The 17,094-nt window shown below is 40.6% G+C and overlaps 1 protein-coding gene across 2 annotated transcripts in view; it reads right to left on the bottom strand.

The window, feature by feature from the left end:
- The window catches only part of CEP170 (centrosomal protein 170), a 233,486-nt gene that overhangs the window by 91,766 nt on the left and 124,626 nt on the right, over nucleotides 1–17,094 (bottom strand). For both annotated transcript variants that reach the window (XM_075596838.1, XM_075596837.1), the window contains 2 exons: nucleotides 13,749–13,875; nucleotides 1,047–2,870 (listed from right to left, as the gene is read on the bottom strand). In XM_075596838.1, the coding sequence (XP_075452953.1) occupies nucleotides 1,047–2,870; nucleotides 13,749–13,875 (1,951 nt within the window). The remainder of the gene's footprint in view (nucleotides 1–1,046; nucleotides 2,871–13,748; nucleotides 13,876–17,094) is intronic.

The following is a 17,094-nucleotide window of genomic DNA, read 5'->3' as shown; positions in this document are numbered from 1 at the left end:
GCCAAACGTCCTAGACAATCACCACATCCTTCTTTCTGCATCTAGAAAGAGCTCAACTTCCATGTGGAATATTACTTTGAGAATTCCTGTCTCTCCATCTAACACCGATTCATAATTAAGAAATTCAACATTATCATTGATGTTATTTACATTTTCCAAAATAACAGGGGAGGGGGGGACGACTAGAAAAAAAATACCTAAAAAAAACTTGGATGAAACATTAGGATTTGCAATCTTTTATTTTTGTTCACTTAATTCATTTTTGAAGTACACAATCTTTTATATAACAGTACTAAAGTTCTGGTATCCACTTTGAGTGATGTAAATTTATGATAGATCTTTCAAGGTTCCCCTCTGGTGCGATATGCAGTGATATTCTGCATAATCCCTGTAACTGAATCCTATGGAAACACACTGACACCAGGTTATTATGTGTCATCCATGGGTAAAATAATGCTCAATGCTCAAAGTAGCAATGTGCATTGATCATTTTTTTTACTTGAAGAGATCTCTTTCTGCCCTTTCCAACACTGATGTATTTGTAAAATCTGTTGCTATATTTATATGTTACTGTATATCAGTAGATAAATATGTTTCACATATTAAGTGTCCGGGGAGGTCAAACTGTAGATCTCCCCATAACCCAGTTCAAGCTAAAATTACCATGGTAACTTTAGACCACTGATGCTAGATTAAGAAAATCCACATTTTTAGCACTAACATTTATATATTTTTTTTATAAATTTATAAAGAGCAAGACATGCTTAGGGGGCATAATAAATATGTCATAGTTTTCTGGGGGGGAATTATGCTTTAATGAACAATTAAGATAATTATTACATCTATGAGTTCTTCTTAAGTGTAATGGCTTCTGCTGAGTTTTCATAACTTCGCATCTTTAGTACATATGAACATGAGACCACTGCGGTTAAGACAGCTTTATACAGACTAATCCCATCAGAACTCTTTTTGACCCACTAAAATGTATCACAACTTCTAAACAAATCTTCAATTATATTTGCATCAAACAATTATACTACACATACCTGGTGGAGAGCTGTGTGTTGCTGCAATCATTTTAGTTTTAGCATCTGATAGACGAGAAATGCTGCTAGCTCTGGCTCTTGGTGAACCTTTACCTTCGCTTGCTGGGGAAGTTTTTACTCCACTTCTAAGTACAGACTCTTGAGTACGAGCAGAGGCAGGATTTCTTGATATTGTTGCTTCAGAGTCACTGCGTGCTGATAAAGAACCAAGTCTTGTTCTGCGTGGTTGAGCAAGTAAATCAATTCTTGAGAAAGATTTTTTACCAGTAGGTGGTTTTGATGTTGAACTAGTTGTTGATACTTCAGAGGCAACAGATGATTTATCTGCATCCCCAACTTCAAAATCTGAGGCCTCGCCTAAACGTGATCTACGCAACAGTGAGGTTCTTGTCGGACGAGGCCTCGGAAGAGTGATTGATCTATTGGCTGCAACAGTTGTTGATGCAGTAGCTTTGGCTTTGTTCGATTTAGAATGCAATAGCTCATCGGTTGTGCTAAAGTGACTTTTTGCAAAACCCTTTCCAGAATAAGTTTCTTGATCAGATGATACAATATCGGAGATGGCAGAATGAGGTAAGCTAGACGTTTGATCATCATCGGTTAAATCTAGAGATGGCTGTCTAACTCTTCCACTCGTCTGCAATACTGTACGGGTATCAGTTCTAGTTCCAACTTCAGGAACACGACTTTTTGTTTTCTTTTCAATCTTCTCCCTACCAAGTGATGCAGAGGATTTTGGAAGATCTCTGGAAGGTGAAGTAGTTGAGGATCTCTCTTTGTAAAGACTGCTGAAGCTCTTTCGCTTTTGTGGACACTTTCTATCTGCATCGCCAGCAACAAGGCTAATGGTGCTAGCTGTATCAACATCTGATTCAGGTGATATTGAATTGTCTTGGGTATAGCTGGGTGTTTCTGGGCCTTCATCGGTTTTGCTTTCATCCCGCAGTTTGGCCTCAAGAAAAGCCATGACTGCTTCAGTGTCTTTCAAAAGGAGTGTAGTATCCATGCTACAGTCAGTGTCTACAGAGTCGCTTCTCTCTCTTATTTTATTTATAGATGTAAAAGCCAAGGTTGGAGATGATCCAGACTGTTTATTGATACGTGGAATAAGTTCTATCGGCACATTTGTACTTGGCTTGTCTATAGTGAAGCTACCTTGCCTCACTAGTGGTTTTGCATTTTCCTTTTTATCAGCTTCAACACATTTCAAGATATGGCTCTTTGAAACATCTTCAGTTTTCTTTTTTACCTCTGTTTTATGTGTAGTGTGGCTAGAAATCGTTTCTAGAGGTTTCTGTGAAATACAAGGACTTTGCCTTGGTGACTTCTCTTTAACTTTGCTGGTTTGGACAGAAATGTGCTTAGTGGTCGATAATTGACTAGGTGTCCACTGATTTTTCTCTTTCTGTTCGTGCTGCTGAGTTTTAGATATACCTTGCTTTACCATAGAGATTGCCAAAACAGTGTCATCTTTTTCTTTTGCTGAGCCTTGGTATTTGCTTGGTTGGGAATAGACTGTGAAATCACCTTCTACTTTTAAAGAACCACCATTAACAGGTCTACCCATCTTAGCCACACCTTTGGTTTCTAACAAACATTGTTTTTCTTTCTTGGATACACAAATAGGTGTTTCTTTCTCCTGTAGTTCTGTATCTTGTTTTTCTCCTACCTCTGATCTGTGATGAGAAATCTTAGTTCTAGAAACTTCTCGTTTAGTTTCTTCTTTTGGAACTTGTGGTAAAGTTCTTCTTTTACGATCATTCTGGCTAGTTATCGATGTTGCTGATCCACTACTTCTAATTGACATTCCAGATTCACTGATGTCTGGATATTAAAAAAAGAAAAGATTAGAAATTAAATCATAGTAGCTCAATATACTTGTCCTTTACCAATACAACTTTAGGGTTCTATACATTACCCACATTACACACTGTAATAAATTACTGTAGAAGCATAACCCAAATTGCACTGATTTCCTTTCTCTAGGGAAAAACGAAATATGTCCAAGGTATAAGAAAAATGTATAATTCCTGTAATCTAATTTTTATCTGACAAAATGAGGTTAAGAACTACAGTAAATTCAGGAAAGCTGTATTTTTGTCGATTAGAATTTAGATTACAGAACTGAGCACAGATGTAGTGGTGCTCTCCTTTATTTACCTTGTTATTTCTATAATTCACAAAATGATATAATGTTATACAGTATATCTTCACTTTGCTTCAATGAACGTCAGTATTATTGTATTTTTCTTATTATAAATTTTTCTGAAGCTTAAATGTTATTAGTTGAAAATTAATCTTCAACAATTGATTCAATTGTTTATTTTGATGCTTTGAAGCATGCAGTGAAAAAAATTAAAACACACAATATTGTACAATGTAACAATACCTGACAGCAAGTTATCAGATTTTAAATGCATTCAACAGCTTTTTGTCAGCAGATGGTGGTATAAGGCTCTAAGGGCCAGATACAATACGCTATGTTAAATCAAGGAAAAAAACATCAGGTTACTAAAATTAGTAACAGACGTTATATTCCCTGAGTTTAAAGCATATCTACAAATGTAATTATATGTGAAAATAACAACCATTGTTTAACTCATTAACATAGGCTTAACGACAAGTTAAATTAACACTGCATTCGGTTAGTTTCGCAAAACATGACTCTCACATAACGTCTACCTTTCCCAAAAATGGTGTTACTCCCATTCAGACCCTGAAATATGGATTTGAGGGGGAATAGTTGCTTATATACCACAGTAAACAAACCTCTATACAACACGTGGAGACACACCTGTACACATAAAGGAACACAACTGAGATATCTGCTTATTTTGATATGCAAAGTATATTTAAGTTAATTAATTCCAATTCCATCTTTCCAAGTGTGTTCTCCATTTTTGTGCACAAGTATCTCGCCACAGTAACCTGTACGGTAATTAAGGGGCTAATCCCTCCTGCTACCCACCCAGGAGGCCTAACCTCCCACCCTAAGGCAACTACCAAATATGGCTACTAGCACTTTTGTCCATTCAAACATACAATAAAATATAAATTACAGTACATAAATAAATGTTTTACTTACACCTGCCAGGATGAAGGCCGTCCTCGTTTTCCTCACTGTCATTAAATAAAGAAAGGGCCGATGCCCAACCATTAAAACACCAGTAACCCCTTAATTTCCTTAGTGGTTACAACCGCTAAGGTAATTAATAGGTAACTGGTATTTTAATGGGGTGGATGAAGGGTGTACTGTAGTTGCCCCAGGGCGGGCAAATAGGCCTGTTGGGAAGGGTTGCAGCAGGATTTTTTTTTAAATTCAATTTTCATTATTGTTTTTTTTTTTTGCAGGGAGGGTGGGGTACAACAAAGAGGAGGGATTACAGAAAAAAAATTGAGGATGGGGGGTGTGACAGAGCGGTCTGCAGGCGAGATCACACATGCATTTCTGGGTAAACCATAATAATGAGTGGTTTTATTCTCCACAAAAACAACTGAACATTAGGTGCACTGTCCCTTTAAGCAAAACCAGATCATAAAACAAACACCTATTCCCTTTAGGGAAACTAAATAAACATTACAGAACCTGGGGTCAAGGTAAGACCAGCTAAATAGAGAAACAAAAAAGAAGAAAGCGCAGGACCCTCATAGTGCAGTAAATAAAATAATCAATTTATAAGTAAGGTAATGTATGTGAATTCAGAATAAAAGATAAAATGAGCATGTAGGTATAATAACCAGTAAAGGACAGACGCTCCCAAAACTGCTGCACGAGATCAAGGGTTTCCTCCTCGGATAATAATCTCCTGGGCACTGCTTGTCTCCACACCAAGTCACTCGATACACCGGCTAGACACTTTTGTGTTGGCAGGTTAGCAGAAGCCAAGGAAAAGAATAGCTAATCTGGTTCTTCAAGATGGTGGCAGGTATTGTGAAGGCAAAAAAGACTGTCAGCTTTTGGGAAATGTCTCTTTTCTGCTGGAGGGAGAAAGACCAGGTCTTTCTCCCTCCAGCAGAAAAGAGAGATTTCCCAAAAGCTGCCGGTCTTTTTCGCCTTCTTCAAGATGGTGGCAGGAATTGTGAAGGCGAAAAAGACCGGCAGCTTTTGGGAAATCTTTCTTTTCTGCTGGAGGGAGAAAGATTATTTTATTTACTGCACTATGAGGGTCCTGCGCTTTCTTCTTTTTTGTTTTTTCTTTGCTGTTGCATTCTCTCAATTGACTGAAAAATGCCGGCTGCTTTAATTCTGGCGATATTGCTGACATGCCTTCATCCCTGTGTTGGCAGTCAGTATGATGACAGTCGCAGAGCGTTTGCACAGATACCTTTCTCTCTCCATCCTTCCTTGGATAAGAGCTCTGTAATATTTCTGCAGTGTTAGAATGCTTTTTTCTCTCTGCAGCAAGTTTAGTTCATCAACGAGAGACTTCTGTTTCTTGCATACATCCTGGAATTCTATTGCCATCTTTTCCATTGACTTCTTCTGTACCCCAAGTGTCTCTAAGTTTTGTAATCTCTTTTATCTTTGACCTCCAATGTCTTCAGAGCTGTTCCATTTTATTTTTGAAAAATTCAGCTTGATCTTGCAATTCTTCTGTTAGAGCCACCACCTCTTTCCTGCGCTTGCTCCAAGTTTGCATCAATGTCTCCATCATATTTTGCAGCTCTGTCAATTTCGTCACTAGGGTCGCAGCAGCTTCAGTTTTCCACACCTCTTTCTCCTGGGCATACTGCCTTTTGGGGATGGAGCAGCCTCTCTGCTCCTCCAGCTCTAGTTTCTGAACCGCCTCATGCTCCCTCTCATACAGAGTTACCTGGCTTCTAAGCTCCTCCTCCAGAAATGCTCTGGTTATGCTCAGTATGGCCTTCAGCTCCTCATGCTGCTCTGAGGGAATAAACTGGGTACTCAGACGCTCCTGTAGGACTTGCGGCTTCTCCTCAGCATCTGCTTGTTTCTCCTTGGCCTCCTGCAGACTCGTACACAGACCTTGCAGCTGGCTCTGCAGCTCGTGTTCTGATTGTGTGCGCTGCGCCAAGAAGACACGTTCTTCTTGCAGTACACTCTCTGCCTTCTGCAGTGCTTGCTGCACTTCTAGATTTTCCAGGGCCAATTGTTTCTTCACATTTCCTTCACTGACCTGGTCAGTCAACTCTGAAACCTTCTCTTGTAGGTTTTTTCTTCTCTTCTTTTACAGTCACAATAGTTTGCCCAACCTCTTCAAGGGCGTAATCATATAAATTCAGCGCTGCGGTGAGACGGTGAATCTCCTTCTGAGAGACTTCCAATTAAGCCTTTGTCTCTTCATCCCTGGTGGCAGCAGCTGCATTTGACCGCATAATGTTAGTCCTCATGTCCTGGAACTCGCTCTTCAAGTTATGCTTTGTCTTCTCCAAAGTTATACACTTGGCGATCACTGCGGATAGACCCCTCTGTAGCTCAGTCTTGGCTTCTTGCTCTTTAACAAACTGTTCGTGGAGGAGATCATAGTCATGCTTGGCACTTCGCAATGCATCTTTAACCTGGCTCAAGGAATCATAAATCTTTTTCTCTTCTTTTTCCTTTGCTGTCTCCTTTTGAATCCACGCCTTCATCACCGGATATTCTGTCATTCCCAGGAAAATTCCGCCAGACCCTACAGGCTGCAAAACATCTCGGTTCCCTTCGGAATTGAGATTTCCTGATGTCGCAGGCTCATCATTAACCGTTTCTGTAACTTCTGCTGTCAGTTGCGAACTTCTTTCCTTTGACTCTTTTTTTTCTTTGTTTTGGTAGGCTCTGAGGCATGAGCAGTACTGTGCTCACCTTCATTGTTCAAAACTTCTAAATCTTCTCCTCGCCCATCACGTGTTGCTTCCTGTTGCAGTCGCTGGAGACAATATTCCTCATACTGCCGGTACTCTTCATACTCAAGAACGTAAGGACACGCCTCTTCCGAGTGCCCTGGGTCCTCGCACTCCATACATATTATGGGCATTTTGCTGTTGCATCTTGCGGTTGCTGTGCAGCCTGAACTTCAGCAAAACATCAGTTAAAACTTTTCATCCACCTTTTCACACTTTTCCTGCATATACTACAATCATCTCTGGTAGTCCTATGCGGTGTGGCAGCATTTACTTCCAGAATCAGTACCTCGCGTAGGTCACCGTCTGTATTAGTTTCCCTGCTTCAACGCAGCTTCACATCAACTCTTTCACACTTTACTTGCATATACTCCAATCACATCTGGTAGTCCTATGCGGTGTGGCAATCTTTACTTCCAGAATCAGTACTGCTTGTGGGTCAATCAGTATTTGTTTCACTGCTTCATCGCAGCCATTTTGAAAGCCTGCTGGGTTTTTTTTTTTTAATTTTCTTTCTTCTCCTCACACACCTGGTGGTGCAGACTTCACTCCCAGAATCAGTATCTCTCGTGGGTCAATGTCTGTAACCATTTTGTTCTCTCTGCTACCAGAATCAGTACCGCTTGTGGGTCACCGTCTGTTGTGCTGCCTGGTTTTGTTGTTTTATCCAGCGCAGTGATCCTCGTCTTTCTGCCTGGATTTGTGGCTCTTTATTCTGATGCCCTCTGCATGCGTTTCTTCTGCCGACCTCAGGATACGCTGCATCCCACTTCTTACACAATATGTGACGAAGCGGCCTGTAGGCGAGGTCAGAGAAGAGGCCACACATGCATTTCTGGCTAAACCATAATAATGAGTGGTTTTATTCTCCACAAAAACAACTTAACAATAGGTGCACTGTCCCTTTAAGCAAAACGAAATTATAAAACAAACACCTATTCCCTTTAGGAAAACTAAATAAAAATTACTCTGGCCCTTTCTAACTGGGCCGCCAGCTAAGCTGGATACAAACCCCAAAATATATTAAGACAATAGTACCAAGACCAGGGAACAATATAGAAAGTCGTATCTGTGTGTTCTGGACCGGTGTCTCCTATTTCTCAAGGCACTTTAAGATGCAGAGGTGGCAAAGTCCTTCTGCTCCCAGTAAGTCTTTTGCCCTATTCGTGCAGGCTTCTCTGCTATGTGGGGCTTTTGGTTCCCCATTGTTGCCAGGCAACACCCTCTGGTCAACAAGCCTGGATACCTGCGGGTGGGAGCTCTGTTGTCTGTGTTCCTCAACAGACTCCAACAGGGACTCTGAAAAGCAGCTATTTCCTGCCTTTTACACCCTGCTCAATCAGGGGTTTCACATATCACCTGCATGAAACCCGACAAAAGTGCTGTTTCCTGCCCTGTAAAGGGAGTTTAACCCCTTGACCCCCTTGCAGGGAACAAAAAGGGGGGGGGGGGTGGAAGAGTATAGTTCTGACATTACACCATATAGTAGTCTACATAAAGAAGAAAAAAAAGAAGCATCAGTATACTCATACAAATTTCAACCAGAGTTCATGTATCTTGAGCATAATTGTACGGTCATTTAGACCCTGGATACTAGCGGAGACCAACCATGGCTGCCACACCCTTAGGAACTCCACGCAATAATCATGATACCCGTCAGCTTTTCCATATGGCATATTAACCATACTTCATTCCTTATTTTGGATATATGGGGGTCCCAGTCTGGTTCCATACTGCAGCTAACTCACATTGAGTAGCTGTGGAAATATGGGGAAAGAGCTTGTTCTCTTGTTTGGAGAGGGACTTTTCGGGTCTATTACCTTAGAGGTAGTAACTGTGAAGGTAATTAAGGGGGTTACTGGTGTTAAAATGGTTGGGCATTAGCTCTTTGTTTATTCAATGACGGTGAGAATGAAGATGAAAAAGAAGAGGAGGCCTTCATCCTGGCAGGTGTAAGTAAAACATTTATTCATGTAATTTGTATTTTACTGTATGTTTCAATGGGCAAAAGCAATAGTAGCCATATTTAGCGAATAGGGCATTTGCCCATTCCTGTGGTGGGTGGTGGGGGGGGGGGGGTTGTTGGCCATAGAGGCGGTGGGTGAAGGGGTTAGTTGCCCCAGGGTGGGTGGTTAGGCCTCCCGTGGGGTTTGTGGGAGGCGATGACCCTTTTAATTACCTTAGCGGTCACTACCGCTAAGGAAATTAAGGGATTAACCCCATCTGCAACCCTCCCAGGAGTCCTAACTACCCTCGTGGGGGGCAACTACCCCCTTTACCCACTCTCTCTATCCTCAACAAACCAGATAGTTTGGTTTAACCCCTGCATTACCTTACTGCAGGGGTGCTCGAGATTTTCAATACATTTAAGAGCAATACAGCCTTATTCTTTTCTTCAGCAGTGCATCACTCACCTTTCCCCCATGGGATTCTACTTCTGCTTGGTATTATTCCAGTTTGAGAAATATTTTCATGCTAACATAAAGGGACAGGCTTTGCATTTAATGACCCCTGTGGTTTATTGGGGAGTCATGTCATTATAGGTGGAAAAGTGAAGTGACTGTGGACTAGATAGTCCTTTGAGGGTATGGGCTCTCCTACTGACCATAGTTTGGTTTGGTCTCAAGACCTGTCTGAGATCCTTTTTTATCTAGGAGATGTCAGTGTTTTTGAAGTATGGAATTCATATGATGCCATCTGTTATATGTCTCCACAAATCTGATTAGTTTAGATTGATTGTGTAATTGTGCTTTTGGAATTTCATTGCAAGAAGTTCATTGTGTTTGGTAGACTTTGCTCATTTGTATGCATTTTTAATGCAGATTTTACTATAACCTCTTGCCATAAACTGAAAGGTAATTTGAGTGGCTTGCTACTCAAAATCCTGGTCGGTGGAACAGTTTCTGCACATCCACAAAAACTGTCCCACTGGTATGTTATGGACCAGGTATAATGGGTGGTGTGCATCGGCTCTTAGGAGACCGTTAGTCGCAATGCTCTTGCGGAAAGTTTTTGTTCGTAGGTTACCCTTTTTCTCTCGCTAAATGGTTAGATCAAGGAAGTTGAGTGATTATGTTTGAATTTCACTCAAGTTGAGATCATTAGTGTTGAGCAGAGCGACGAAATATTGGAGGCTAATCTTAGAGCCACGTCACAGGATTAGACTATCGTCGTTTTATATCAACACCGAAGATCTATGTACTGAGTATACTCCTCCATTGATTCATCAAAAACCAAATTTTTCTCCCACCAGCCAATGTACAGATTAGCATATGTGGGTCAAAAAGTGCTGCCCTTTGCTGTACCCTGGATCTGTTGATAGATGCAGTTGTTAAGAGAAAATAGTTACGTGATGAGACGGAATCTAGCAGTTGTAGAACAAACTTATAGTGTGTTGAAGTTTGTACCCTTAGCTTGTGGAAAATGGGATACTGCCTCCATACCTGTATGATGTGGAATGTTTGTGTACAGAGACTCCACATCAAGGCCGACCAAGCGCTTATGGTTGTCGACAGAGACACCGTTAAGTCTCCTTTGTGCATCCTTGTTGTTCTGCAGGTACAAAGGCAGTCTACAAAGTCAACAAAGGGTCTAGCGTTTTCTGTCAGGTTCCTACGTCCAGAGAGACGATTGGTCGTCCTGAAGGGGGGAATCTTTCCTTTATGCACCTTGTGGAGACAGTAGAAAGCCACAATATGTGGGGTACTGCCTAGGATATAGTCGTATACGCATTTAGGAATGACCATGTGATCAAGGCCATTCATAAGTATTGTAATAAAATCCTTAACAAAACGTACAGTTTGATCAGAGTCTAGAATCTGGTAACAATTTATATCCGAGAGCATTCTCATATTCTCTTGCCCCTTTTGTAAGATGATTTTATGACAATATTGGGGTCATCCTGTTGTTCCTTAAGAGCTAGTTGTTCATTGTGAGTCAATGAGTAATTATGAGTAGTTGATGCAAGCCATCATGGAAGTTTCACCAGATTCTTTGTGACATGATTGATGAATACTTCTATGTTTGCACATAGTTCAGGGCATTGGGTCTGGCGTCGGAAGGGGGCCGTCCTGACTGATTCCCTTCTCCCTACAAATACGCGCAGATGACGCTGTACGTGACCTCCTGACGAAGCACGTGGTGCGAAACGCGTAGAGGTCACGACAGGTCATCCTGCGCGTGTTTGCTGAGAGACTGAAACGGAGCTTGCCTGAGGCTCCAGAGGCGGTTGTTTCCATCTTCCTTTGATGCCGTGATCCGGATCCTGTACGGCCATCAGAGGTCCCCCTTCTCTGCCTCAGTGTGAGTGTTCGCTTCCCCCTGTCAGCAGTATTATAGCTCTCTATGGCGGTTTTTATCTCAACTCCCTTGGGCTGTTAGTACTCTCTCTGTTTATTATTTTTACATTGATTGTGTTTTTGTTGTGTATGTTTTACTGTGTTAGAGCATTCTATGTTTAGAGACCATATATATGGTTTACATTTCTGGGCAGTTAATTCATTGAGCTGAGGAGGGGTTGGATCCCCTCAGCTGTTTATGTGTTTGTTTTAATAAATTAATACTAATCCTGTCCCTTGTGCGCTTTTGTGCATTTATTTCTTCTCTGTTTCTCAGGGTGTCCTCCCCCCCTTCGAGGGGGGATCACCTCTGAAGTGGGAGCCTCTGGGGAGACGCTCCATGCACGAGCAGCACAGGGATTATTCCTAACGAAACAACTGCAGCACGAGCGCTGAAAATCCTGCTTTTTGCTTTATAGTTCAAATGAAGGTGTAAAAGCAGACTCGGATTTACTGTAAGATTCGTGAATGGTGCATACCCCTAGAACCTCTCACTGTCTTCAAGCATGGAGATGGCATCTTGTAAGTGTAAATAATCATTGGCTTTTAACGATTAGATTGATTACGGTGTATTTCTTAGCTCCATTCTTCGTTTCTTTATATAAAATGTATGCTGGAGTTACTTGCAGGCAAATAGATTTCAATCTTTTACCCATTCGAAGCAATTTAATTTAGCAGTGGGTGAGAAAAGGCCCATTGGTAGTACGATGATGAGTAGGATTAAGTACTCAGTCAGAGAGTTTGATGATTTGGGAGTCATCAATGGAGTTGAGGAGGCTAGTTATCTCCTTTTCGATTATTTCTCCCCCCCCCCTCCCCCTCCCCGATTGTTGAAGCCCCAAACTTCCATCTCTTAACGTTAACGTAACATTAGGTTAAATTGATTAATGGAGCTCAGTGCATCTGGCCCTAAGATCTAGATTTACTAAGCTCATATATTGTAGGTGAGGTTAACCCAAGTTAATGTATGTTAATAGTAACGCTGTATTCACAATAGCAAATAACGGGACAATATCAAGGTTTTACTCCCTTAAAAAGAATAGCATTATTTATAATGCCCGTTATTCTAAAGGAGATGCAAATGAACGAATTAGTTAGAGTCTATATTATATTCATTCTATATTCATTAAGCTCTGTTAAGGTTAATGTCCAGAAATAATGCTAAATTATTTAAGTCGTACCTAACTCTGGCGTTACTCCCATCCAGACACTGAAAATGACTTTCTTTGCTATGGAGACCAATTTAGTAGGGCGTCCATTTATTTGTATATCTCCAAAAAGATTAACCTACACTCCACAAGAAAAGATAACCGGGAACAGATCTAAAATACCTAAAAAAAATATGCACATTAAAATATATTTTAAAAAATGATTTAAATATTTGTCTCTTCTCTCATATTCTCCACATTCACAATGTAGCTTACACAGGTAATTTTTTCCTCCGTGACATTGCAAAGATTTGCCCTTTTCTCTGTCGCTCTACTGCACGCCCTCATTCTCTCCTACCTCGACTATTGTAACCTTCTACTGTACAGCCTTCCTGCCTCTCACCTGTCTCCCCTTAAATCTATACTAAACGCTGCTGCTAGAATCACTTTACCTTCTCCTAAATCTGTTGCAGTCTTCTCTCCTGCTGAAATTCCTCTCCTGGCTTCCTATGAAATCATGTATCACACAAAATTCTCCCACTGAATTTAACACTATACACTTTTCTGCCCCTCATTATATATCTCAGCCCTAATTTCGCGCTATACGCTATCCTGACTATTGAGTTCTGCTCAAGAATGGCTTCTGTCTAACCTTTTTGTATCTAAAGCCCTCTGCCGTCTAAAACCTCTCACTCACTGCTCACACCTCTGGAATGCCCTTCCCCTCAAAATCTGAGTAGCACCCTCTCTCTCCACCATTAAAGCCCATCTAAAAACACACCTCTTTAATGAAGCATACTGTATGGGTAGCTCCGTGGCTGATACTATACACCTCAGACGTCGACCTTGACCCCTTGCAGACACACTTACTAGAGCACCCTCCTACTGTCTGTATGTTCTTCATACTCACCACTTAGATTGTAAGCTCTTTGCAGGGACTCCTTTTTCCAAATGTTACTTTTATGCCTCAAGAGCTTATTCCCATTATGTGTTATATTATTATGTCACGTGTATCATTGCTTTGACGTGCTATGTACATAAATGGCACTATATAAAGACATACATACATACATATATATATTTCCCGCAGGTATTTATCACATAGAGCATAGGTTTATCTATTTAGCAGTAACATATAAGTAAATTGACTCCCTACTAAATTAGTCTCTTTATTGCTCTATCAAAAGACCTATTTCAGTGACAAAGTGTGAATAACGGCTGCGTTATTTGAAGATAAAGCATTAACATTATGCTAATGAGCCACTTGTTTACTTGTTACACCACTTGTTTTTGCATATAATTATCTTAGTGAGCAATTATAATGATGAGAAACGTGTTTTCCCCCTAAAAGCACAAAATGGCATTTAAGGAATTACCATTGTCAAGTGAAGTATGCACAAGAGATTCAAGTCTCCCATTATCCTGGTCCAGTCCCGTATGATTAGATGCTAGACTTGCCCACTGTGACACCCAACGTTTTCCGCCAGATGTAGTAGCACCTTCCTATAAATAGAAACAATGGTTTAAAATAGACCTTTTGCAAAAATCAACCATACATTTAGAAATATAATACATTAAAGCTATGCAATGTATTAGTACTGTACCAAAATCAGGAGCATATTAACTGAAAAGCCTTGACATACAGTACAATTGCCATTAATCAAAAGGTAAAGTCCAGTGTAGAATGGTGCTCAGACTCCTTATGAGCATAAACATATAAATCATGTAATGTCCGGATTGCCTTATATTGTCCAAGTTATAAATCCAATTATGATATGCTGGGAGGAATAAGCGCCTAATGAAGTCCCAAGGATCCCCACATCATGCAGCACAAGGAACAAACTTCCTTAGGCAATATCACAAATAGTTCTTAGAGGGGCAACTCACTTAAAGGCTACTGACTTACCTGTTGCATCTGAGTGAAAAACGGAGCACAACCAGAACAAAAAACAATCAAGGATCAAGGGGTAACTGCCATAAAAAATATATTTATTTATATACTCACATGGATACTACAGGTGAAAACGCACCTACGCGTTTCACGCCATTACATTCCATCAAGGTGTGATAGAGCACAACGGCACGAAGCGTGTGGGTGCGTTTCGACCAATAGTAATCCATGTGAGTAAATAAATATATTTTTTATGGCAATTACTCCTTGATCATGACATTTTTTCTGTTCTGGTTGTGCTCTGTTTTTAACTCAGATGCTACTTGATCTTCATACACAGCGGAAGCAGCACACTCCGCAAACTAATGCCAATTAGAAAATGAAACATTGATCCATGATTCCCACTCACACTTGAATAAAGATTGGTCTAATTTATATGAACTGCTACATTTTTATCCAAAGTATATATACAGTAGACAGAGCTTTTACGAAAGTAAGAAAATAATAAAATTACTATGTGAAAATGAAAAGGAAACAAATTCAACAGTTTTATTAAAGAAGCATTTTTTGCATTTATCTTTTTGCCCTTTCCAACTGTTTTTATTTTTTAAATCTGATGTTTTGTTCATAAGAGTTGGAAAAATGAAGTGCCTGGGAGGTTAAGATGAACCTCTTCCTAGAGTCCAGTGCAGTCTAATGGTTACCTTTGATGCTAGAAATTAATAATGATTTTTAATGCAAAAAATGGCAGCAGGGAGAACAGGACATGCTCAGGAGGCAAAATGTATCCTTACCACTTTATTTTTTTTAATTCAAGTTACTGTGTAACAAATTATGCAGTGTTACATTTGGCATTACAAAAGTAATGGTTCATGTAGAGCAGTGCTTTCCAACCTTTTTTTGCACCCCTGCTAGAAAATATTTGTTCTGCGAAATCCTAATTTATAAATCTTATTGCCAGCTCAGAGTATTACTAACAAAACTGTTTGACCGATCCCAGGCAGTATAGTTTCCTGAGCTTGTGAGGAGGAGGGGGAGGGGCGGGGGGGGGGAGGGGGGAAGGACCACATGTTTAATCAGGCCCCAGGCTGTATCTCATTGTGTGCATGGTTGCCGGTATCTCCTATGCATGGAAATGTTTCGGGACATTTCCATGCATACTAGGAGATACCGGCACCCCATAACGGGGCCTGAATCTCGGGAAGTAGGGGGTCCCCGGACCTGAAACCGATGTGGTTCAGCTCCTGCTACATTACTATAATGTTTAAAATTAAATAAACCCCCCGCGATCCCCTGTGAGAGGCATGCAGATAGAGCGACTGATTCAGCCTCTTACTGCGCGTCTATTAGAGAAAGGTCCCGGTAGGACTCACACAGCAGCGACCCCTGGTGTGTTAATCCGATGGGCCATTATGTCTGCAGCAGCAAAACTTGTGAATATATCGCAACCGACGCGCAACACAACACAAAATGTACCCAGGTAAATGTTCGGATAACAGCCGCTGCATCAATACATTATTCCCATTTTGCATACTGTATATGCAACGTATATGTTTATGATTTATTAGAGGAATGAGTGCTTAAGGGAGGCTAGATGTTTAACTATGATTCAAAGCTGTACTTTAAGTGTTATGGCAATATTTGAAATCAATTTTCTACCTGTCCTTCACTGTAGACCAGTGGTTTTCAACCTTTTTTTCTCTTGGGACACCCCTAACCACAGTGCTCAGTTGCTCAGGCATCCTCTACAACAGACAGGGTCACAAAAAAACAGGCCAGAAAGACTGTGACAGGAGACAGACAGTCAAAGGGTGCAGGGAGTCACAGGAGTCAGAAGGGGCAGGGGAGTCACAGAAAACACACACACAAGGACAGTCACAGAAGCACACACACACGGAGGACCGCCACATAAAAAATACACGCATGCACACACAAATACACACAGGACAGACACACAGCCTCACCTCTCTACTGTCCATGCTGCTTCCTCCTCCTCCTCCTCCTCTGCTTGACCCCACAGGCCCCTGACACCTCCTCCTGATTGACTGCAATACCCAGCAGTAGCCAATCAGGATAGAGGAAACTGCCCTGCTCTCTCCCTGCTCTGGGAGAACAGGGAAAACCCAAGGCAATCTTTTCATCCTCTCACGGAATCCCAGGGTGCTACGGAACCACGGTTGGGAAACACTGCTGTAGATACGTATTATTTTAAATTATACATTACTTTTGTAATTTCTTCAAGACTGCATGGGGTTACAGAAATAGTTTTCATTATGAACCTGCAATTTTAGGCAAAATATATCAATAAAATAGTAAAATAACAATGTTAAAAAGTACATGAATATGCATTTGCGTACAGTTGCAGTCAGACAAACACAAATCAGGAAATTAAATGATTGCTATTCATATATTTGTGAGAATCAAAGTGTATAATGCTTGTCCCTTTAACCTTGGCATCATTCCTTTGGTGTCAAAGGCAGAATACACACACATGTTGTATGCAAAGTGACACCATGTTTATTCAGTAATCTATACAATAGGGTGTATGTTTCCACCTCTATAAAACACTCCCCAAATTGCAAACTGATATACACGGAGTAACAGATATACAAAGAAAAGAGAAGGCTCACCGCTCGACCTTATTATCATAGAAGCGCTGAATCGCCAATGAAGGGGTGCAGTGGGGAAGAATAAACAGAACATTAGTACATTTTGTATTAGACACATGCAGGGATTGAACTCAGGACCATGTATAATTTATAAATGAATAATACATTATTAATTAATAATAATTATTAATTATTATTGATTATTTATTAATACTCATTAAT

The sequence above is a fragment of the Ascaphus truei genome, chromosome 4, assembly GCF_040206685.1.
Source record: "Ascaphus truei isolate aAscTru1 chromosome 4, aAscTru1.hap1, whole genome shotgun sequence".
Lineage (NCBI taxonomy): Eukaryota > Metazoa > Chordata > Amphibia > Anura > Ascaphidae > Ascaphus > Ascaphus truei.
This window is presented reverse-complemented; position numbering and strand designations above follow the sequence as displayed.